Here is a 22,498-nt window from a genome sequence, read left to right as displayed (position 1 = left end):
TTTGGACTCTTGAACTTCCACCAGTGGTTTGCTGGGGACTCTTGGGCCTTTCACCACAGGCCGAAGGCTGTGCTGTTGGCTCCCCTAGTTTTGAGGCTTTTGGACTTGGACTGAGACATTGATGGCTTCTTCCTGAGCTTGCAGAGTGCCTAGAGTGGGACTTCACCTGGTGATCATGTGAGCCAGTTCTTCGTAATAAACTCCCTTTCGGCCAGGCGCGCTGGCTTACACCTGTAATCCCAGCACTTTGGGAGGCCGAGGTGGGTGGATCATGAGGTCAAGGGTTCAAGACCAGCCTGGCCAAGGTGGTGAAACTCAGTCTCCGCTAAAAATACAGAATTAGCTGAGTGTGGTGGTGCATGCCTGGAATCCCAGCTACTTGGGAGGCTGAGGCAGGATAATCGCTTGACCTGGGAGATGGAGGGTGCGGAGAGGCGAGATCGCCCCATTGCACTCCAGTCTGGGGACAGAGCTGTCTAAAAAAACGATAATGAAAAACAAAAAATAAAAAAAGTGGGCCGGGTACAGTGGCTCACACCTGTATTCCCAGCACTTTGGGAGGCTGAGGTGGGCGGATTACCTGAGGTTGGGAATTTGAGACCAGCCTGACCAACATGGAGAAACCCCATCTCTACTAAAAATACAAAATTAGCTGTGTGGTGGCATACGCCTGTAATGCCAGCTACTCGAGAGGCTGAAGCAGGAAAATCGCTTGAACCCGGGAGGTGGAGGGTGTGGTGAGCCAAGATCACACCATTGCACTATAGTCTGGCAACATGAATGAAACTCCCATCTCAAAAAAAAAAAAAAAAAAAAGAGAGAAAAGAAAAAAGCAACCCTCTAGTGACTTGTTAGAGCAAATCATCAGACAGACAGTTGGGGTAAAATTCTGGAGTGGATTAAGAATTAAGAGAGGGGTGCTGGCTTGCCTGGATGGCTACAGGAACAGCCCTGGAGCTGACCGACTATGTAAGTGGACAACTGAAAAATAAGTACAGGGTGTGTTAATCAGCGGCAACAATGATACGGATGTGAAGACACCAAGAGAACAGTACTTTTCATGGTTAGATACATTTCTTAGGTCTTTTTTCTATTTTGGGGTTCTTTTGTGATATAATTTGTCCTGTTTTCGTAATGGTTGATTTTTTTTTTTTTTTTACTGCCATATAAATGTATACAATTGTAGGCTTAATTGTAAAGAGTTTTCACATTTAAAGTTCCAGTCATTTCGTTTTATTGCTGTGTCTGTGTATGGAATGCTAAAAGAATATGACATAAAAAAATAAAAGTACAGTTATAAACAGCTCTTTAAAAGGCAGAGACTTCTTGGGCAAAAAAAAGCAAGATCCAACTACATGCTGTCTACGAGAAACCCACCCTAAATACAACAGGTAAAAGGAAGCTAAATGCAGTGCGGACCCTGGCTTGGACTCTGGAGTGTAAAGACAACATTGGAGGAAAAGGTTGTGAAATCCCAGCAAAGTCTGGGGTTTAGCTACAGTAATGCATGATGTTAGTTTTGGCAAACCACGGTTAAGTGAGATGACAGCATTAGAAGAAACTGAGCATAAAATATGCTGGACCGTGTATGATCTTTGCAAATTTTTTTTTTTTTTTTTTTGAGATGAGTTTCACTCTTGTTTCCCAGGCTGGAGTGAAATTGCACAACCTTGGCTCACTGGAACCTCAGCCTCCTGGGTTCAAGCGATTCTCCTGCCTCGCTCTCCCGAGTAGCTGGGATTACAGGAGCATGGGACAGCACACTCAGGTAATTTTTCTATTTTTAGGAGAGACGGCGTTTCACCATGTTGGACAGGCTGTAACTCCTGACCTCAGGTGAGCCACCCGCCTCAGCCTTCCAAAGTGTTGGGATTACAGGCTTGAGCCACTGCGCCCGGCCTTTGCAACTTTTTTGATAAATCCAAAATTATTCCAGAACAAAACGTTTAGTACAAACAAAAACAAAAACCCACACGCAGTAAAATAACGGTAAAGATTTACTATGCCAGCACTAACAACGTGACACGTAGTTATGAAAATGGCGTGTACTTTTCAAGCGAAAAGTTCATAATGGTAGAAAATGGGGAGGAAAACTGCCTCTAAAACCTGTTCTACCACTTATTGTAACACAGTGTCCGGTCCCTGCAGCGGTCTGGATTTTTTTTTTTTTTTTTTGAGACGGAGTTTCGCTCTTGTTACCCAGGCTGGAGTGCAATGGCGCGATCTCGGCTCACCGCAACCTCCGCCTCCTGGGTTCAGGCAATTCTCCTGCCTCAGCCTCCTGAGTAGCTGGGATTACAGGCACGCGCCACCATGCCCAGCTAATGTTTTGTATTTTTAGTAGAGACGGGGTTTCACCATGTTGACCAGGGTGGTCTCGATCTCTTGACCTCGTGATCCACCCGCCTCGGCCTCCCAGTGCTGGGATTACAGGCTTGAGCCACCGCGCCCGGCCGGTCTGGATAATTTTATCTGAGTTCTGGATGGAAACAGATGGCACTCAAAAGGTGGCTCGGAGTTCAGAGAAATGCCTATGTACAGATTCGGTCCAATGCTTCGTCCTGACCTCAGTGGCCTTTGGGGGTCGGCTCCGCGCCCACCCGTACACACCTGTGACCCACACACTTCCACCCCAGCGCCAGTGCCAACTGCTATACCCATTCCCCTCCGACCGCGCCGCTTCCAGCCGCCGTCCGTCTGGACTCGCCGAGCCCTCTCCAGCGGGCCCTTCCAGGTTCATTTACTAGGGAAAGCCGCTCCTCTGGGTGGAGCTGTTCCTCACCGCTTTCTTTTTTTTATTTATTTATTTTTTTTGAGACGGAGTTTCGCTCTTGTTACCCAGGCTGGAGTGCAATGGCGCGATCTCGGCTCACCGCAACCTCCGCCTCCTGGGTTCAGGCAATTCTCCTGCCTCAGCCTCCTGAGTAGCTGGGATTACAGGCACGCACCACCATGCCCAGCTAATTTTTTGTATTTTTAGTAGAGACGGGGTTTCACCGTGTTGACCAGGATGGTCTCGATCTCTTGACCTCGTGATCCACCCGCCTCGGCCTCCCAAAGTGCTGGGATTACAGGCTTGAGCCACCGCGCCCGGCCCCTCACCGCTTTCTTTAACTTTATCATTCTCTTCCCGGGGCTTCCACACCACCGTGCTGTGGGCAATCCCGGAACTCATGTCACGCCGGTTTACGTTTAGGAACTGTAATGGCCCCCACTGATTCAGTCAAAACAAGGCTGCGGCCAGGGGCGGTGGCTCACGCCTGTCATCCCAACATTTTGGGAGCCTGAAGCGGGCGGATCACCTGAGTTCAGGAGTTCGAGACCAGCCTGGCCAACACGATGAAATACCGTCTCTACTGAAAATACAAAAATTAGCCGGGCGTGGTGACGCTAACCTGTAGTCCCAGCTACTCGGGAGGCTGAGGCAGGAGAATCGCTTGAACCTGGGAGGCGGAGGTTGCAGTGAGCCGAGATCGCGCCACCGTACTCCAGCCTGGGCGACAAAGCAAGACTCCGTCTCAAACAACACCAAAAAAAAACCCCACCAAAAAACAGCAAGGCTGCGTGGGAGGCAGAGAGGCAGCAAACGCGGCCGCGCTTGTCCCCTCGGGGCCACCGTTCCCATCCCGACTTCCGGCCGGCCTCAGGCGTAAGTGCGTGGGCGGGAAGGCGGGCTCAAGCGCAGCTTGTAGCGTTCATTGGCTGTGCTGGGCCGAGGAAGGCGGGGCGAGCCCGCCGCGTGACGTCAGGACGCCGCGGTCAGAACGTCGAAGCCAAAGGAGACGAGAGCCAGCCGAGTAGCCGAGTGCTGTGGTGACCGTGTTACTACTCGCTTTGGTGGCTGTTGGTGTGTCCCTGCAGCGAAAGGTCCTGGTTGGTAAGGGGAGCGGCCGGCGAGCAGGCGGGCAGAGACAGCGTCTCTTTTCGGTCTTGCGCCTCGTGAGCCCCGAGGCCTTCTCGGTCGTAGTAGCAGCGGACGCCTCCCGCGAGCGTCGACAGGGTGTGGCGGGGCAGGGGTAGCCCTTGCGCCTGCGCACCGGGCCTGGGGGCGCGGGGCCAGGCCCTAGCGCGCGTGCGCGGTCGTTTTCGTCTCCCCGCCCTTCCCTCGGAATTCTCGGGGCCCCGGTGCGCCCCTCACTCGCCATTTATTCGGCGGCTCCTGAGGGCGGGCGGTGTTGCCCCGGCGACGGGCAGCTCCTGAGCTGCTTTCTGGGGTCGTGGTGCGCAGGCGCGGCCCCACAGCGGCTCCGTGGACAGTCGTGGGGATCCGGGCGGCCGCCTCCACTCGGCGTCCCCCTTTGCCTTCGCCCAGCCTGCGGGACGGCCAGGTGCTCCCGGGAACCCAGACCTGGCGCCTGGGTCCTGTCCTCGTTCTTAAGACCGGTCCGGGAGTCCCCTGTCCAGCCCCCAACTCCTGACCTACCTTCTAATCTTCCTTTTGCCCGGGGGCTCCCCTTCCTGTGTCCCCGCCACGACCCCTCTTCTCCACTCACGCTCTGTGTCCTCCTTAAGGCTTTTGCGTTTCTAGGGCTTTCCCCAGCTCCACACTCCTCTTCCTGTCGTGTCAGCTTGTGAGACTTTCGGTTCTCCTGCGGGGTTCATTCTCCTACTTATCAGTTACCCCCTCGGAGTTGAGACCCCTCGGTCCTTGCCCCGGAGACACTCCACTTTTCTTCTAGTTTTCTCTACCTCATTCTTCATTCTTTGAACATGTTTAGGTCGTCTTTGGCATTTCCAAAGCCTTATGTCTAGTTACCCAACCAAGGTGATACCTCCCCTGGAAGCAGGCAGGGGTAGCCTTACTGAGGACTCCCACGTAGGTCTTTCTTCTGCTCTTCGGAGACCTTTTTGAAAAATCAGTCTCAGTGCTCAGAACCCATTTTTTTACGTTGGGGCTCACGTCGGCATTCTCCTCGGGAATGTGCAGTGTCCCCTGCTTTCAGGGATAACTTCCTGAAAATCCCCTTTTCCTCTCAAAATTTTCTTCTGCAGTGTTCTCCCACCTCCTTCCTCTTCTGCCTCGCTGCTCCCTGCAAGGCTTCCTTCTTCACAGAGTTCTCAGAAACCTTTCCATCATCTCAGCCTTAAGGGCTCCCTCAGGCTCTTCTCATTAGAGCATCCATCCTTTTGGTTCGGCTTCCTTTCACAACCCGTATTCCCTAGAATTCTTATTTTAGTTTTGTTTTGGAGATGGAGGTTCGCTCTCGTTGCCCAGGCTGGAGTGCAGTGGGGCGATCTCGGCCCATTGCAACCTCCACCTCCCGGGTTCAAGCGATTCTCCTGCCTTAGCCTCCCAAGGAGCTGGGATTACATGCTACCATGCCCGGCTCATTTTGTATTTAGTAAAGTTGGGGTCAGGCTGGTCTCAAACTCCTGCCCTCAGGTGATCTGTCCGCCTCAGCCTCCCAAAGTGGTGGAATTACAGGCGTGAGCCACCGCGCCCAGCCCCTAGAATTTTTTTTAGACCCTTTCCCCTTGATGGAGTAACCCCACCCTCTGGACCGTCCATCACACCCTCTCTTTTCTCGTGTGGATTTCAGACACTTCTTCTCTTTGGGAAGTCCATCCCCTGTTCCCAAATTCTTCCTTTTCCACCTTGAGCACTACAAAGAGGCCAGGGGCTTCCCCTCATGCCCCGGCCTTTTAGTCCATACCCAGAACTCTTCAGATCCTTGACCTCAGTGGCTTTGTTGTCAGCCTCCCCTTTTCTGCCTGGCTTCTTTTGAGTCCATCTGCTTTTCTTCCCCACTTTGTGATAAACTTTTAGTTTCCTCTTAAGTCTTCCTAACACTTCCTTTTTCTCATAGACAGTGAAAAAGCAGTCTGGCTCCCGAGGTCCACCCGTCATACCCCAAGGTCCAGATGGCGGCCAACGTGGGTGATCAGCGTAGCACAGATTGGTTAGTGGGGTGAGGGGGGCAGAGGCCACCGGGAGGGATGAGGAAGCAAGGCCCAGTGCTGTCCTCTGGGGTGGGGCCTCACGGGCTTAGGGGAAGTGATGCCACAATCCCTGGGGGTGGGGGTGGAGGTGGGAGCGAGGCAAACACAGAGGGAAGCATTTGATTGTGGTGTGGAGAGGGGTGAGCCTTCACCTCTCTGAGCTTTCATTTTTGACAGTACAGCACTTGCTTTGCAGAATTGTGATGATTCATTCAAGCAAGTGTAATTAGGAGGCAGATTCCCAACATTCAATGCCCGGTTATTTGTTTGTTTTTCTGTTCGTTATTTTTTCTGAAAACAGTGTGATTACCTGCCGACTGGGGCTGTATTAGACAGAATTCATTGATTCATAAAAGACAGCCCTAGTAGGTGCCAGGCCCTGTGTTCAGTTTTGTGGGTTCTGTTAATTGTTTTGTTTGCTGGTTTTAACAACTGCTGTGGTGTGCCAGGCTTTGGGATAAGTATCTTAAGTAGGTGATCTCATTTATCTCTCCCAGAAGACGAAGCAGAAACCTTTTATCAGTATAGTACAGATTAGAAAATGTAGACTTAGATGGGAGTGACAGTGAGATCTGGGATTCAGAGGCTGGAAATTGCCTCCTAACTTGCCCACCTGTGTACCTTGGGGAGAACAGACGTGACCTGATGTCCTCTCTCTGCAGGTCTTCTCAGTACAGCATGGTGGCTGGGGCAGGCCGAGAGAATGGCATGGAGACGCCAATGCATGAGAACCCGGAGTGGGAGAAGGCCCGTCAGGCCCTAGCCAGCATCAGCAAATCCGGAGCTGCCGGCAGCTCTGCCAAGGCCAGCAGCAATGGGCCTGTGGCCAGCGCACAAGTGAGAAGGCCACACGGGGCTGGGGAACCTTGAGCCAGTGGTTGTGGGAGAGACACAGCCTGATGTCCTCTTATATCAGTCAGGCAGGGAACATAAAAAGATGTTCCAGGGAATCTAAGAAAGGGAAAAGTTGTTTCCTTGAGGGATCCAGGGTGTGATGTGGTTCTGAAGAGGGAGGCCGTGTGAATGCCCCTGGTCTCGAGAGTGTGTGAGTCTGATGGTTGAGACAGTGGCTCGCTTTGTGGATGCATGGACCCAGTGTCATTCCTTGGCCATTAACCACCAGTAGACACAGGCTAGCACTTTGGGGGCCGTGTGCCTCTGCATTCGGGCTACTGACGGCACGTGGGCCTCTCTTTCCCCAGTATGTGTCGCAGGCAGAAGCCTCAGCTTTGCAGCAGCAGCAGTACTACCAGTGGTACCAGCAGTACAACTATGCCTACCCCTACAGCTACTACTATCCCATGGTGAGTGCCCAGTGGCTGGGGTGGGGTGGGGCAAGGTAGAAGCTGCCTATTGCAGCTGGGTGGTGGATGGACTGGAGATAGCAGTGGTAACTGCTCAGAAACCCTCTACTCGCCCGCGAGCTAAACAAGTCCCCTCCTGTAGCCCCCTGTGAGCTGCAGATCCTACATACCCAGTTCTGGTCCCTTCTCTTTCTCCCCTCATCCCTCATGCTCATTCCGCCATGGCTATTGGAGCAGAGACCTTGGTGCCCACACCCGCCAGGCCCACTTTTGCTTTGCCCTGGCTGCAGTGCTCCTGCGTTGCCGCCTCTTGGAGGTCTCTGCTCAGATGCTGCCTTCAGAGAGCCTCTACCTGACACACTAATTCTTTTTTTTTTTTTTGAGATGGAGTCTTGCTCTGTCACCCAGACTGGAGTGCAGTGGTGTGATTTCAGTTCACTGCAGCCTCTGCCTCCCGGTTTAAGCAATTTTCCTGCCTAAGCCTCCTGAGTAGCTGGGACTACAGGCGTGCTCCACCGTGCCCAGCTAATTTTTGTATTTTTAAGAGAGATGGGGGTTTCACCATGTTGGTCATGCTGGTCTCGAACTACTGACCTAGTGGTCTGCCTGCCTCAGTCTCCCATAGTGCTGGGATTACAGGCATGAGTCACCATGCCTGGCCACACACTAAAGTAGCATTCCTGCCTTGCAGCCTGTTCTCCCTTTTTTTGCCTTTTTGTTGTTTCGTGATACTTACTGCTGGATATATTACATGTTGATGTCTACAACCGGGCATGTTATTCAAGCACAAGCTTCATTAGAGCATGGGTTTCACTTTTTATTGTTCTGTGGTAGTGCTTAGGAGAGTTGCCGCTCAGTGTATGTTGATTATATTCTTCTGAGAACTAGCTAAGTGATACATGAGATTGATAGAGGTGGTTTTTTTTTTTTTTTTTTAAATACATGAGAGGGCCGGGCGGGGTGGCTCACGCCTGTAATCCCAGCACTTTGGGAGGCCGAGGTGGGTGGATCACGAGGTCAAGAGATCGAGACCATCCTGGTCAACATGGTGAAACCCCATCTCTACTAAAAATACAAAAAATCAGCTGGGCATGGTGGCGCATGCCTGTAATCCCAGCTACTCAGGAGGCTGAGGCAGGAGAATTGCCTGAACCCAGGAGGCGGAGGTTGTGGTGAGCCGAGATCGCGCCATTGCACTCCAGCCTGGGCAATAAGAGCGAAACTCTGTCTCAAAAAAAAAAAAAAATACATGAGAGGATGTGGTATATTAATAGAGTGTAGAGAGAAAGACCGTGAGGGATTGGTGGAGGGACATGGCGAGTGTAGTCCTTGAGCAGGCTGGGGAAGTGAAAAGGGCAGGCCTCCCACTAAAGCCTCCTTCCCTGTGCTTTTGCAGAGCATGTACCAGAGCTATGGCTCCCCCTCCCAGTATGGGATGGCCAGCTCCTATGGCACAGCCACACCCCAGCAGCCATCCGCACCCCAGCACCAAGGGACTCTGAACCAGGTAACACCCTAGCCCAGCTCCCATGTCCTGCGCAAGCAGAGAAAGTGTTGATTTTTGAGTGGGCTGTCAATGAGGAATGGTCTGTGCTCTTTAAGCTGCTTTTTTTCTTCCCAGCAACTCCTGATCTGAAAATGAGGAGGAGAAAGCATAGTGTTTGAACCTAGGGTGGGTTTAAGGCTGGGCCAAGGCCAGGGCTGAGATGGTGGGAACTTCTTTTCTTCCCCCAGCATGGTCACCCACACGTGTGCACACATGGGTTGGCTTTTGCATTTAAGATGCTACTTGGAGGAATGGCCGAGCTAGTGCACAGGAGGCAGGTAGACCTGGGTTTCATTCCCAGCTTGCCCCCACCTCCCTGGTGTAATTACTTACACACCCCATGGCTTCTGCATCTCCATCAGCTCTTGAAAGTGGGAAGGATAGTAGCCTCATCTTCGGGCTCACATGTGTCTTGTGCTCAGATGGTAGTGCTGGAGTGGGTGTGTTGTCAGTGGCTGTTACTCCAGCGATGAAATGCTACCAGCTGCCACTTCACAGCCTAGGGCCTTGGGAAAATGCTCAGTCTCTGAGCTGGAGCTGGCTGAGCTGTGGAAAGGGTGGTTAACAGATGCTAACCTCAGAGAGTAGCTGAGGACTTGGAATGAGCGTGCGTGGGAAGGTCAGGCAGAGTTGAGTGCTGAGCGCTGTGATGACCGAGTCCAAGCGCCAGCACCAGAATCTGCCCACCGTGCTCAGTGCTTGCTTCCTTCTGTAGCCACCAGTCCCCGGCATGGACGAGAGCATGTCGTACCAGGCTCCCCCTCAGCAGCTGCCCTCAGCCCAGCCCCCTCAGCCCTCAAACCCCCCACATGGGGCTCATGCGCTCAGTAGCGGCCCCCAGCCTGGGACGGCCCCAGCCACACAACACAGCCAGGCGGGGCCCGCCACGGGCCAGGCCTACGGTCCTCACACCTACAGTGAACCTGCCAAGCCCAAGAAGGGCCAACAGCTGTGGAACCGCATGAAGCGTAAGTTTGCAAAGCTGCGTGGAGGCCGAGGGATTGGGAGCCTTATGGAGCTCCGAGGTGTGATGCACGTGGTGTGTGCTGGGCCTTATTTCTGGGTTTCATAATCTCTTGGCTTGGGGTGGGGCTGCTCTGGGCCTGGCACGTTTGTGCTGGAGCCTTCTCTAGAAGCTGATCTCTCATCCCTGAATTTCCACTTCTGCTGCCCTCAAAGTCCTCAGTCTATATCCCCTGGGAGTCCCTGGAGGTGCTGGGGAGGGGCCTGACTCTAGCTTTTGCTGCCCTCACAGCAGCCCCTGGGACTGGAGGTCTCAAGTTCAACATCCAGAAGCGACCTTTTGCTGTTACTACCCAGAGCTTTGGCTCCAATGCTGAGGGCCAGCACAGCGGCTTTGGCCCCCAGCCCAACCCTGAGAAAGCTCAGAACCACAGGTGATGTCTTCCCCCTTGCCCCATCACAGCCCTGCACCACATTCAGCATCTGTGGTCAGTCCCATTGGCCAGCTGCCCACCCTCAGCCACAGTGTGCGCCTCTGAACAGGGGAAAAGGACCCTCCCTTGGGGGTTGCTGTGAGCACTGAAGGAAAACACGTGGATTGTGTCCGGCTGTGTGTCAGCTCAGAGTGGTGGTGGTGATGGTCTTTTGAGTTTGGGATCCTCCCCAACTGAGCCCCTCACCTGTCTTCCTGCAGCGGGTCCTCTGCCCGGGGCAACCTGTCTGGGAAGCCTGATGACTGGCCCCAGGACATGAAAGAGTATGTGGAGCGCTGCTTCACCGCCTGTGAGTCGGAGGAGGACAAGGACCGCACCGAGAAGCTGCTCAAGGAGGTGCTGCAGGCCCGGCTGCAGGACGGCTCTGCCTATACCATCGACTGGAGCCGGGAGCCGCTGCCAGGGTTAGTCCGGGCGGGGGTCTGGGGGTAAGGGCGATGCTGTGAGAGGCATGGGCTGGGCATGGAGGCAGGAGAGCTGGGGGTCCCAGGTACCAGGAGCTTCAAAGAGAAATGAGCCAGAAAGTTGGATTCTGGGGGAATGAAGTCCTGGTTGGAGGAGGCCAGTAGGGTAGGGTGGGGACCACAGGTGTGGGGGAGGTGTGCGTGGCTCAGTGGTTAAGCGTACCCTCTGGACACAGAAAATCTTGGGTTTGTGCTTCATTTCTCCACTATATTAGTTGAGCTGCCTGGGGTAAGGGCCTTTCATTTTGGAGGTGGTGTGTCCCCTGGGGTGGGTTGGTAGATTGAGGGAGGTGGTGGTGGCCGTCCTGCCAGTGTCTGGCGGGGTTGGTGATGCTCTGCCCTGCTGTATCCTCAGGCTGACCCGAGAGCCTGTGGCTGAGAGCCCCAAGAAGAAGCGGTGGGAAGCCCCTAGCAGTCTTCATCCTCCTAGAGGGGCAGGCTCGGCGACAAGGGGCGGGGGTGCCCCATCCCAGCGAGGGACACCGGGGGCTGGGGGTGCTGGTCGAGCCCGGGGCAACAGCTTCACCAAGTTTGGCAACCGCAATGTCTTCATGAAGGACAACAGCTCTTCTTCCAGCACCGACTCCCGCTCCCGCTCCTCCTCCAGGTCTCCAACGCGCCACTTCCGCAGAAGGTGCCGAGACTCCGGGCTGGGGGGTGTGCAGGGGGCAGGGGCGTTTCAGGCCTGACCTTCCTGCTTCTTCCTGCAGTGACTCCCACTCAGACTCCGACAGTTCCTACTCAGGGAATGAGTGTCACCCTGTGGGCCGCAGGAACCCGCCCCCTAAGGGCCGGGGTGGCCGAGGGGCCCACATGGACCGGGGCCGAGGCAGGGCACAGCGTGGGAAGAGGTAAGACTGGGCGGGGCCTGAGACACAGGCCAGGGTAGAGGAGGGTGCTGGGGACCCAAGGAGGAGGAGGAAGAGGGCAGACAGGTGGACAGCCAGCTGCCAAAGAGGGGAGGCTGGAGGGTGGCTGAAGATGCCTCTTGCTTACCGCGCCTCGCCCTTTCCTAGGCATGATCTGGCTCCCACCAAGCGCAGTCGAAAGAAGATGGCGGCGCTGGAGTGTGAGGACCCCGAGCGTGAGCTGAAGAAGCAGAAGCGGGCAGCCCGCTTCCAGCACGGACACTCCCGTCGCCTGCGGCTCGAGCCCCTGGTGCTGCAGATGGGCAGCCTGGAGGGCAGCGGGGCTGACCCTGACTGGCAGGAGCTGCAGATCGTGGGCACCTGCCCCGACATCACCAAGCACTACCTGCGTCTCACCTGTGCTCCTGACCCGTCCACTGTGCGCCCTGTGTCTGTAAGTGCCCAGGCAGGGCAGTCCTGCTCCTCGAGGCGGGGCTGACTCAGCACCCAGGGAGGGCGGCAGAGGCCACATGGGCTGGGGTGTGGCAGGGCCCTGAGCCTGGCTGGTTGGTGATCTGAGAGGAATGTGAAGGTGAACGGCTGTCCTGGAGCCCTGTGTGTGGGGTGTGCGGCGTTGGCTGGGGAATCACTTGACCTTTGGGCCTGGGTCCCTGGCTTAGGTGACACAAAGCATGAAGCCTTCTCCCAGGCCCCGGGGCTGTGGGGCATGGGTGGCTGTGCTTGCAGTGTTGGGTGTAGTCAGTGCTCTGCTGTAGAACCTGTCAACAGCCATGTGCCTATAGAGAAATGCGTGTGGGGGATCCACTCTTAACCTGTGTCTTATTTTTTGTTCTTGTTTTTTTTGAAGACAGTCTTACTCTGTCATCTGGGCTGCAGTGCAGTGTCGTAATCTTGGCTCACTGCAACCTCCGTCCTGGCTTCAAGTGATTCTCCTGCCTCCGCCTCCCGAGTGGCTGGGATTATAGGCGTGAGCCACCATGCCTGGCTCATTTTTGTACTTTTAGTAGAGACAGGGTTTCAGCATGTTGGCCAGACTGGTCTCAAACTCCTGACCTCAGGTGATCCGCCCACCTCAGCCTCCCAAAGTGCTGGGATTACAGGTGTGAGCCACCGCATCCGGCCTTTTGTTTTTCAGTTTATTGTAACTTTCCCATCAAATAAGTGGGAGCCCTTGTACTCCGTCCCTGAGTTGTACCCTGAGTGTTCATTCGTTTCCCTTTCCAGGTTTTGAAAAAATCGCTGTGCATGGTCAAGTCCCACTGGAAAGAGAAGCAGGATTACGCGTTTGCCTGTGAGCAGATGAAGTCCATCCGGCAGGATCTGACGGTAAGGCTCGAGCTGGGAGGGCCTGGCCTTAGCCGGTGCTGTCCCCGCTCCCTGTGACTCTTGTTTCTGCCCTGCCACCCCAGGTGCAGGGCATCCGCACGGAGTTCACGGTAGAGGTGTATGAGACCCACGCCCGGATTGCCTTGGAGAAGGTGAGCTGGCCTCTGCAGGCTCCCCAGCCACTTTCCTGCTACCTTTCTGTCCTCAGCGCCCTTACTCTGCTCCCTTCCTTCCGTGCCTCTGCCCTCCAGGGTGACCACGAAGAGTTTAACCAGTGCCAGACGCAGCTGAAGTCGCTATACGCCGAGAATTTGCCTGGCAACGTGGGCGAGTTCACTGCCTACCGAATTCTCTACTACATCTTCACCAAGAACTCAGGAGGTGAGCCCCAGCCCCCAGGACAGAGGTCGTGGTGCCAGGGTCGAGCCCTGCTGATTGACACCCTTGGTCTTGGCCCTAGACATCACCACGGAGCTGGCGTACCTCACACGGGAACTGAAGGCAGATCCTTGTGTGGCCCATGCCTTGGCACTAAGGACAGCCTGGGCCCTGGGCAACTACCACCGCTTCTTCCGGCTCTACTGCCACGCACCCTGCATGTCTGGCTACCTCGTGGATAAGTTTGCAGATCGGGAGCGCAAGGTTGCCCTCAAGGCCATGATCAAAACGTATGTGGTGCCAAGCTCCCTTCTGCCCTTGCTTTTCCCATCCTTCCGCCTCACAGCTCCCCTCAGACGAGATCCTGGCCCCAGGCCTCCTCCAGCCCCAGACCCTTGTCCTGGTCCTTTTTCCCACCTCTTTGTTTTCTACTCAGTCCTCCTCTCTCCAGCCCTCATGCTTTCTCCTTCTTGGCCACCTCTGTGTTCCGGGTCTCTCCTCCCTGTCTCCCCACTGTTGCCAGCTCACTGCCTGTGGAGCCTCTTCTCCATCCCGTCTCTGTTTCTCTTCCTCCTGTCCTCACCTGCCTGGACCCTCTAGTTCACTCCGTGTTCTGGGCTTCCTCCCCTCTCTCTGCTTTCTCAGCTTCTCACTGTGCTCCCACTCCGCAGAGACCATCTAGACAGTCTCTGGTCTAACAGGACAAGGCCCATTCCCACTCAGCTCCTTTGAGAGCACCAGAAAGGCTTAGGGAGGCCCCTGTGATGAGACCACACTGGGCACCACATTGAAGGCCCTTGGACAGGCCACACCCCAGTGTGTGTTCTTTGATCACTAGATAGGGTGTCTGGCCTGTTGTGGGTAGGGAAGAGTTGCTTGACTGACATTTAGATGCGTGGTTCTTGGTCTGGTGATTGAGGTGACCCCAGGTGATGGGCAGTGTCGAGAGAGGTTTTCAGTTGTCTCAGCAACAGGATGCTCCTGGTATCTAGTGAGTGCAGGCCAGGGTGCTGCCCCACCACAGTCATCGGGCCCCAGAGGTCAGTCTTGCCAGGTGGATAAATTCTGGTCAAATAGGTTGACCATAGATTGGAGAGGCCTCAAATGCCTGGCCAGCTGGCCCTCTGCCTGAGGTCACAGTCACAGCATGGTTTGGAGCTAGGAAACTCATTCTGGGATCTAGTTTGGATCAAGCTGACTTGAGGGAGAGGCTGAGTCAGGGTTGGTTCAGAGGAGCAGATCAGTATGTAGGGTACGGTGCACAGAACTCCCTAACCAGCTGGGGAAGTGAGAAGGAAGGGAGGCAAGGAGGCTGCCCAGCCTGCTGCTGCCTGATGGGCCCCGTGGATGGTGGCTCTCCAGCTTCAGTCCTGCACCGAAGGGGCGTGTGGTTGGGTCAGCGTCCCTGTTAATTGATATATGATTGGCCTTGGTTGGGGACATAGCCATGAGTGCCCCTTGTGGGTGGGGCCCTAGTCTGTCATTGACCTTACTGTCTCAGCACCTTGCCCACAAGGAGGCTGACCCTGCCCTGCCAGCTGAGACTGGGAGATGGAGTGGGCTGTGATCCCAGGGCCTCCATGAGGCTCTGGCATTGAAGCAGACGCGCGTTCTAGGATTTGGGGCCCTCACGCGGTGCACTCCTCCTTTGGTTCCTGTGTGTGTGGAAAGGGTAGGGCCGCATCACCTGTGGAAGAAGGTTCAGGGAGCTGTGAGGACCTGGCTCGTGCCAGATGCTCAGCCAGTAATGTCTTAGTAGCAGCCAGCAGTGACTGCTTTCAGTGTGCAGTGGTGAGTGCTGGCTGGCACCTGTGCCTGGCTTCCCAAAGGCACTATGATGCAGGGCAGGGGAAGCTGTGAGGGCTGGGTCCCCACCGTGGCCCTGCCAGGCCTGCCATCCCCAACCCCTGCTGTGTGCTGCTCCCTCCATCTGGCCCCTGCCCTCAGCCAGCGGAGGAGCCCACTGGGCCCTTCCCTTCCTGTTCCCTCTCCTCCCTGGCCCCTGCACAGGTAAGTGAGGGTGAGGGGGGGCACAGCTGGGGACTGGGGCCACTCACCCCACCCCGGGCCCCCCCCGAGCCCCTGAGGTAGGGAGGCTGGGAGGCAGGTGGGGAAGCCAGCAGGTTCTGTGCTGAGGAAACCCTGTGGGTACCCGAATGGGGGGGCCTCCTTGATTGTGGGGCCCTCCCCTGCCCTCCCGCCCGCCTCATCACCTTCTCCTCTTGTCTCCATAGCTTCCGCCCTGCGCTGCCAGTCTCCTACCTGCAGGCCGAGCTGGCCTTCGAGGGCGAGGCCGCCTGCCGGGCCTTCCTAGAGCCCCTGGGCCTGGCCTACACGGGCCCGGAGAACTCCAGCATCGACTGCCGCCTCAGCCTGGCGCAGCTGTCAGCCTTCTGAGCACCCAGCGAGGAGGGGGCGGGGGCAGGGGCTGCAGCCCCCAGCGCTGCCTTTGCGGATTCTGTTTTTGAGCCGTGGACTTGGGTTGTAAATTTATTTGCGGGGAGTGGGCTCCAGGAAGAGCCACCGTCCCTGCCCCCGTTTTCCCAGCGGGGAGTCTGTACAGAGATTTTTCTACGTTTTTATTTTTTGTCTCAGAGGGATGGGACTGGGGAGGAGGGGATGGGCAGCGGAGGGTTGGGGGCATGGTCTGCAGGCTCATCTGTGTCCGCCTTTCACTCCACTAATGCTGTCTCAGTGTTTTCTCTCTCTCTCTTTCGAGCTTGCACTCCGGTACCCGACCCAGCGCCCTGGCCCATCCCATGCCGGGGGGCCGGTGGAAAGAAGACAGGCCGTCCAGCCCATGCCCGCCTGCGGCGGGGGCACCCAGCAAGCCCGCCCACCGCCTGCTGCCTCACCTGCCTCACCACAGACTCTTGTTCCCAGCCCCATGGGGCCTCCGTGTTTGGGGTGAGGGGAGCTGCTTAGAGACTGTGCCCGTCCTCGGCCCCCCACCCTGAAGTGCCAGCACCACCAGCACCAGATCTTCCGCCGCCACACCGCACTGAGGACACACCGGCTGGGCCGCCTCGTCTCAAGTTGTATTAAGTTGTCTTCGTGTCCCCTCCTCCCTCTGCCCCCAATGTTTCTTCTGATTTTTTTTTCCCCTTTCCCTCCCTCCTCCCCACATTCCTCCCTTGGTTCAGCACAGGTAAAATGGTTCCCTTCCTTCCCTGCCTTCATGGATCACCAGCTCACGTCATGTTTCCTTCTCTTTTCTTTGTGTGTGTGTTTAAGTTATTTTTCTTCGTCCTCTCCCTTTTCTTTTTGGCCCTCCCTCCCTCCCTCTTCTGCCATGTAACTGGAGGATGTGCTATGAGTTTGCAAACAGCTGGACTGTCAGGCTGCTTTTTTTCCAGATGTTCCTCCTCTGCCTCCCCTTCCCCTCCTCTCCCCTCCCTTTCCTTCCTTCCTTCCTTTCCTTGGAGCACTGAGCACCATTTGGAAGCTTAAGAGAAACCAAAATTAAAGAGAGAGAGAGAGCCGCGTTCCCGCAGTGTCTTCCTTGCGTGGGCTGTTGGCATCCCTTCTGTCTCTAGAGGTCTGGGGGTGTCACTCCAGCGGGATCTCAAACAGGGGTTGGAAGGGCCCCCCTGTCCTCCCCATACGGCACAGCCAGAGTGTCTGCAAGGGCTGGCATCCCACCTCCTGGCTGAGGCTGAACTCCAGCTTGGGGAGGTGGACTTGGGAACCGTGGGGCACCTTGGCCAGGGTGAGGTGCGGGTGCAGCTGCCCTGGAGACTGTAGCACTCTTAGCCCCTCGACTTCCAGCCTCTGGCTCAGCACTTGTGCCATGCCTTCCAGTGTGGGAGAGGGTGGGGCACAGAGCACATGTGGGCCCAGGAGGACCAGCTCCCTAAAGTTCAGCCGAGGGGGTGCGTTTAGCCCCGGGGCCAAGAGAGCCCGTCTCAGAGCCGCAATGGCGGCCGCCTCCTCTCCAATGCCTGCCAGTCGCAGCAGGGCCAGCGTCAGGTGCAGGTTCTGGGTGGGCACCAGGAACTCAGCGCAGTGCGGGGCCACGTGGACCAAGTATTCCTGGGCCTTGGTCACTTCTGCTTGTAGCCCAGGCTCAGTCACCATGAGGGCCACAAAATGTGTGGGGCGTGGCTGACGAGGTGCTGCAGCACTAGCCAGGCCGGACCCTTTGCTCTCAGGCCAGGCTACAGGACCCCATTCGGCTTCTGTCTCCTTAGTGGAGTCCCCCGGGGCTGCCAGGGCTTCCTTGCACCACAGCTCTGAGGTCCTGGCGGCCGCTGTTGGCTTCAGTGCCCCCTCAGTCCCTTCTGCGAGGCATCCTTTTGGGGCCGGTGTTCCCAAAGCAGCTGTGCCCAGCGCCCTCTCCTGGGCCGCCTCCAGCTCTCCGGGCTCCTCCCCGCCTGGCTCCCGGTTCTCTGTGCACAGCGGCCTTGTGCTCCCTCGCCCGGGGGCAGCCTGGGCCTCCTGCCCTGTCCCCGCCAGTGTCCACTCGGCGTCCTCCGCCCCGTGGCTGCCCTCACTGCACAGCGCGTCCAGGATGGTGGGCCCGCGCCCCGCCGCCGAGCCAGAGCCGAAGACGAGGTCGGTGCGCGAGGCGCGGTCCCACACTAGGCGGCCGCGGAAGCGGAAGAAGCGAACGCGGTGCTGGGGCACGGCCAGCACGCCCGGCCCGAGCGCCGCCAGCGGCTCGTCCCAGCAGAAGGCGTTGAAGGGCTCCTCGCGCACGCCCAGGAAACGGTCGGCGTAGCCCACCGAGAAGTCGGCGGGGTCGAGGCGAGGGTCCCAGCGGATGCGCCGGATGACGTCCGCGGCTGTACGCAGCGGCGGCTTCTTGGCCCCGGCTTCGGGCTGCGCCTCGCGGCCAGGCGGCGCCGGCGCCGGCGCCCCGGGGTGGGGCTGGCGGCAGCGGGCGCCAAAGCGGCAGCGGCCTTCCAGGAAGAAGCGGCAGGCCGGCGGGGGCATGGGCTCCGCGGCGGTGGCTTCCTGCGGCAACTCCGGCTCTCTGGCCGCCGCCATGGGTGCGGGGAACTGGCGCGCCCGCCGCTCAGACCAGGTCGCCCAGCCTGGATGCCCCGAGTCTCACCCGACAGTGGCGTCAGCGGCCCTTGCTCCGGCCCCGCCCAGGGGACCACGCCCCGGGCCCTAGCGAGGACTCTGGCCCAGTTCTCAGGACTTCCCGGCTGCGCCCTCCCCCAGTGCTAGGAAAGCAAGCTCCGTCCGGGCTGCGGCAGTCTTGGCCTCCCAGAGCTCTTCGGAGCCGGGCCCCGCCCGTTTCCCAGTGGTATCTGTGTGCTGCCTCTTTCCGGCTGACTTACATGTGTGCCCGCCCCCTCCGGGTGATTTACATGTGTGCCCGCCCCCTCCGGGTGATTTACATGTGTTCCCCGCCCCTTCCTGGGTGATTTACATGTGCGCTCCCACCCCATTCCGTGTGATTTAGGTGTGCCCCGCCCCTGAGGGGGACGTCTTTAAAGAACCTGGACCCCCCCCCGTCTGAGTGAGTTACATTTGCGGCCCCGCCCCTCTAGGAAAGTTCAGAGAACCTGGCCCCTCAGTCATTTGCACGTTCGCAGAGAGATGGGACCTTAAAGAGCCAGGACGCCTGCAGACCCCTCCTCCACGGAGACCAGGCCCGTCCTGCTCTAAAAGGGTACCCAGACACTTCCCTCTGCGGCCGCTCCCAGAGTAAAGGGCGGCTCCGCCCGGTGGAGTCCACCTGAGGCATGCAGGGCCAGAAAGGCTCCCGGGACGGCAGCACTCGGCAGCCCCGCCTCGGCTGGCCCCGCGGTGGCTGTCTAGCCCGTCCCTAGGAGCACGTACGGCCGGCGGAAGCGCTCAGTATTTGATGGACGGGATTGCGGGAGCGGCCGCCTCTGTAAGGGGCACTGCCTGGCCACGCCCTCGGGCCCTCTTAAAGGAGCCGCACCCCACGTCATCCCTTCCCACGTGCAAAGTGAAAAGTCAGAGCCCGGGCACACACTTGGCCGTTTATGTATACAGAAGTGGGGTGCAGCGCAGGAAGGGAAGGGAAGGGGGGAGCCTAGAGGCCGATGACGTCGTCCAGCTCCAGGTCCGCGTTGGAGCGGCAGCAAGCCTTGGGGCGCTGCGTCCCGGAGCGGGGTTCCGCGTCGGGCTTGGCGGCAGCCGCGTCCGGGCGCTCTGCGTCCATGACGCCTAGCACCGCGTCCAGCATGGAGGGCCCCAGATCCAGGTGGAAGGACAGCAGAGGGTCGGCCGGCGCGGGCGTGCGGAGGGCAGGCGCGGCGGGCTGCGGGACGGCGGGCGGCGGCGGGGAGCGCGGGGCCCCCGCAGGGGGCGCTCGTGGCTCGGGGGGGCGGCCCGCCGCCATGGCGGCTCAGGAACGAGGTGTCCCCGAAGGCGTCGCCGCCGCGCCCCACGTGCAGCGTGTGCCGGAAGTCGCCGAGCGGCGCGGAGATGGACAGGGCGCCGCGATCCGGCCGCTTCTTGGGCTGCGCGGGGCCCAGCTGCTTCAGCACGGGCATCTGCGAGGGGCACGGGAGGGTCAGCGCGGCCCCGGCGCGGGGCTCGCAGCTGCGCGGCTGCTCAAAGGACGCTCTTGGTGAGAGGACGATGGGGCCTGGTTCCCGTTTTTTTTTGTTTTTGTTTTTTGACTTTTTGTTTTTTGAGACAGGCTGGAGTGCAGTGGCGCGATCTCAGTTCACTGCAACCTCTGCCTCCCGGGTTCAAGCGATTCTCCTGCCTCAGCCTCCTGAGTAGCTGGAATTACAAGCATGCAGCACCATGCCTGACTAATCTTTGTATTTTTAGTAGAGATGGGGTTTCACTGTGTTGACCAGGATGCTCTCCATCTCTTGACCTCGTGATCCTCCTGCCTCGGCCTCCCAAAGTGCTGGGATTACAGGCATGAGTCACTGTGCCCGGCCCAATTTTTGTATTTTTGTAGAGGCGAGGGTTTCACCAAGTTGGCCAGGCTGGTCTTGAACTCCTGACCTCAGGTGATCCACCCACCTCGGCCTCCCAAAGTGTTGGGATTACAGGTGTGAGCCACCGCGTCCAGCCTCCAATTTTACAGATGGGGAAGATGAGAGACTCCAGGAGGTCCCACGGGCACAGCTGCTGGGCTCACATTCAGATAGAGGTTTGCCTAACCTGACTCCAGAATCCCCATGACCACCACGCTATGCCGATCCTCCTAAGAGCCAATACTTGAGCTTTCCTAGAGGCCAAGTAACCAACTATTTCACAAACCCTTCAGAGTGCTTCCCAGACTTGACTGATAGAAAACTCCGGCTTGTTGGCCGGTGGCTCATGCCAGTAATCCCAGCACTTTGGGAGGCTGGGGCGAGTGGATCACTTGAGGCCAGGAGTTCGAGACCAGCATGAGCAACATGGCAAAACCCCATCTCTATAAAAAATGCAAAAATTAGCCGGATGTGGTGGTGCAAACCTGTAATCCCAGCTAAAGTAGGAGAATCCCTTGAACCCTGGAGGCAGAGGTTGTAGGGAGCCGAGATCGTGCCACTGCACTCCAGCCTGGGCTACAGGACTGAAACCCTGTCTCAATAAAAAGAAGAAGAAGAAAAAAAAACTCCAGCTTGTCAAAGATGGAAATTCCCAAGCTCCTTTCCTGAAGTCAGGGCTGACTTTGTCCATTAAGCAAAGCAGATCCTGCCTAGAGCCCACCACATACGTGAGGAAGAGGCCTAGAGCCCACCACGTACACGAGGAAGAGGCCCAGGCAGGCTTTGCCTAGGGTGCATTTTATGATTTGAATTACAGTCCTTGGTACCTGTGGGTTCTGCATCAGCAGATTCAGTCAACTGCTGATCAAAAATTTTGGGGAAAAAATACAGTAATAAGGAACAAGTATGAGTTTCAAACAATATAACGATTATTTGCAAAGCATTTATATTGTATTATGCATTATAAGTAATCTCGAGATGATTTAAAGGGTAGGAGAGGATGTATATAGGTTATATGCAAATACTAGGCCATTTTATATCAGAGACTTAAACATCTGCAGATTTTGCTATCCATGGGGGACCCAGAACCACTCTCATCACAGTTACCAAAGGGCAACTGTACTTGATCTTCAAAGATTACAACCTAACAATATGATATCTTATGTTTTCTAAAATAATAATAATACAAATTCCCTAGCTGGGTGTGGTGGCTCACGCCTGTAATCCCAGCACTTTGGGAGGCCTAAGCGGGCAGATCACCTGAAGTCAGGACTTTGAGACCAGCCTGACTAACATGGTGAAACCCTGTCTCTACTAAAAAAATACAAAATTAGCTGGTCGTGATGGTGCTTGCCTGTAATCCCAGCTACTTGGCGGACTGAGGCAGGAGGATCACTTGAACTTGGGAGGCAGATGTTGCAGTGAGCTGAGATCGCGCCACTGCACTCCAGCCTGGCATCTGCATTGTAAACTAGGTGCTTTATTGCCCATAGCTGCACCAAATTCATTTTTTTTTCTTTTGAGATGGAGTCTGGTTCTGTTGCCGAGGCTGGAGTTCACGTGATTCTCCTGTCTCAGCCTTCCGAGTAGCTGGGATTACAGGCATGTGCTGCCATGCCCAGCCAATTTTTGTATTTTTAATAGAGATGGGGTTTCCCTATGTTGGCTGGGCTGGTCTCAAACTCATGACTTCAGGTGATCCGCCTGCCTTGCCTCCCAAAGTGTTGGGATTACAGGCATGAGTCACCACACTGGCCCCGATTCAATATTAAATAGAAAAGCCGCCTGCCTCTGCCCATATCCTGGACTTTGGGTATTTTGTGTGGAACTTCTGGGAGGGACTTTGATGACCTTGTACTTTTGTTTTAACAGTCACTGTTATAATAATAAAAACCTATTGCAACTGCAGCCCCACCCTTTGCCAGCTGTATGAGTGGAATAAATTACTTTATCTCCCTATTTTTCTATCTGTAAGACAAATAAAATAACATTACCTTCCTTTCAGGATACACAGAAAAGTTCAGTCAAAGACAACTGTGCTTGTAATAGTGCTAACCAATTGGTAATGCTAGTGTTGGTGGGGGAAATATTTCCCTAACAAGAGCTGTGGAACAAAAATTAGGTTGGCTGGAACACTATGAGAAAGACAAAGCAGGCGACGTTTTCATAGTAACAGGCACCCTGGGAAGTATTGGTGATAATATGGAGGGAAATGAAAGCCAAAGGGATTTCAAATAATTGTAGAAAGCTATATTCTGAAGACTGCTTTACACACACACACACACACACACACACAC

The 22,498-nt window shown here is 56.4% G+C and overlaps 3 protein-coding genes across 3 annotated transcripts in view; 1 reads left to right on the top strand and 2 right to left on the bottom strand.

The window, feature by feature from the left end:
• Window positions 1–3,765: 3,765 nt before the first annotated feature.
• On the top strand, window positions 3,766–16,764 carry LENG8 (leukocyte receptor cluster member 8). The gene is made up of 16 exons (XM_032271147.1): window positions 3,766–3,877; window positions 5,808–5,900; window positions 6,603–6,777; window positions 7,143–7,244; window positions 8,641–8,751; window positions 9,506–9,758; window positions 10,046–10,187; window positions 10,448–10,651; window positions 11,067–11,345; window positions 11,422–11,562; window positions 11,728–12,013; window positions 12,805–12,906; window positions 12,990–13,058; window positions 13,158–13,287; window positions 13,367–13,574; window positions 15,519–16,764. The coding sequence occupies exons 2-16, from the start codon at window positions 5,863–5,865 to the stop codon at window positions 15,679–15,681; spliced, it is 2,403 nt and encodes an 800-aa protein (XP_032127038.1). The 5' UTR covers window positions 3,766–3,877; window positions 5,808–5,862; the 3' UTR covers window positions 15,682–16,764.
• Window positions 16,533–18,545, bottom strand: LENG9 (leukocyte receptor cluster member 9). Its single transcript, XM_032271148.1, has one exon. The coding sequence runs from the start codon at window positions 18,271–18,273 to the stop codon at window positions 16,834–16,836; it is 1,440 nt and encodes a 479-aa protein (XP_032127039.1). The 5' UTR covers window positions 18,274–18,545; the 3' UTR covers window positions 16,533–16,833.
• Window positions 18,546–19,225: 680 nt separating this feature from the next.
• Window positions 19,226–22,498, bottom strand: part of CDC42EP5 (CDC42 effector protein 5) — an 11,927-nt gene continuing 8,654 nt past the window's right edge. Inside the window, 2 exon segments of the mRNA XM_032271149.1 lie at window positions 19,226–19,591; window positions 19,593–19,760. Of these exon segments, the coding sequence (XP_032127040.1) occupies window positions 19,298–19,591; window positions 19,593–19,760 (462 nt within the window). The 3' untranslated portion in view covers window positions 19,226–19,297.

The sequence above is a fragment of the Sapajus apella genome, unplaced genomic scaffold (assembly GCF_009761245.1).
Source record: "Sapajus apella isolate SASKATOON/1434 unplaced genomic scaffold, GSC_monkey_1.0 scaffold224, whole genome shotgun sequence".
Taxonomy (NCBI): Eukaryota; Metazoa; Chordata; class Mammalia; order Primates; family Cebidae; genus Sapajus; species Sapajus apella.
This window is presented reverse-complemented; position numbering and strand designations above follow the sequence as displayed.

Coding starts and splice junctions, on each gene's coding strand:
- LENG8 (XM_032271147.1), top strand. CDS start 5,863: ATGGCGGCCAACGTGGGTGATCAGCGTAGCACAGATTG. Junction 12,907..12,989: donor CCATCCGGCAGGATCTGACG/GTAAGGCTCGAG, acceptor CTGCCACCCCAG/GTGCAGGGCATCCGCACGGA. Junction 13,059..13,157: donor CCCGGATTGCCTTGGAGAAG/GTGAGCTGGCCT, acceptor TCTGCCCTCCAG/GGTGACCACGAAGAGTTTAA.
- LENG9 (XM_032271148.1), bottom strand. CDS start 18,273: ATGGCGGCGGCCAGAGAGCCGGAGTTGCCGCAGGAAGCCACCGCCGCG.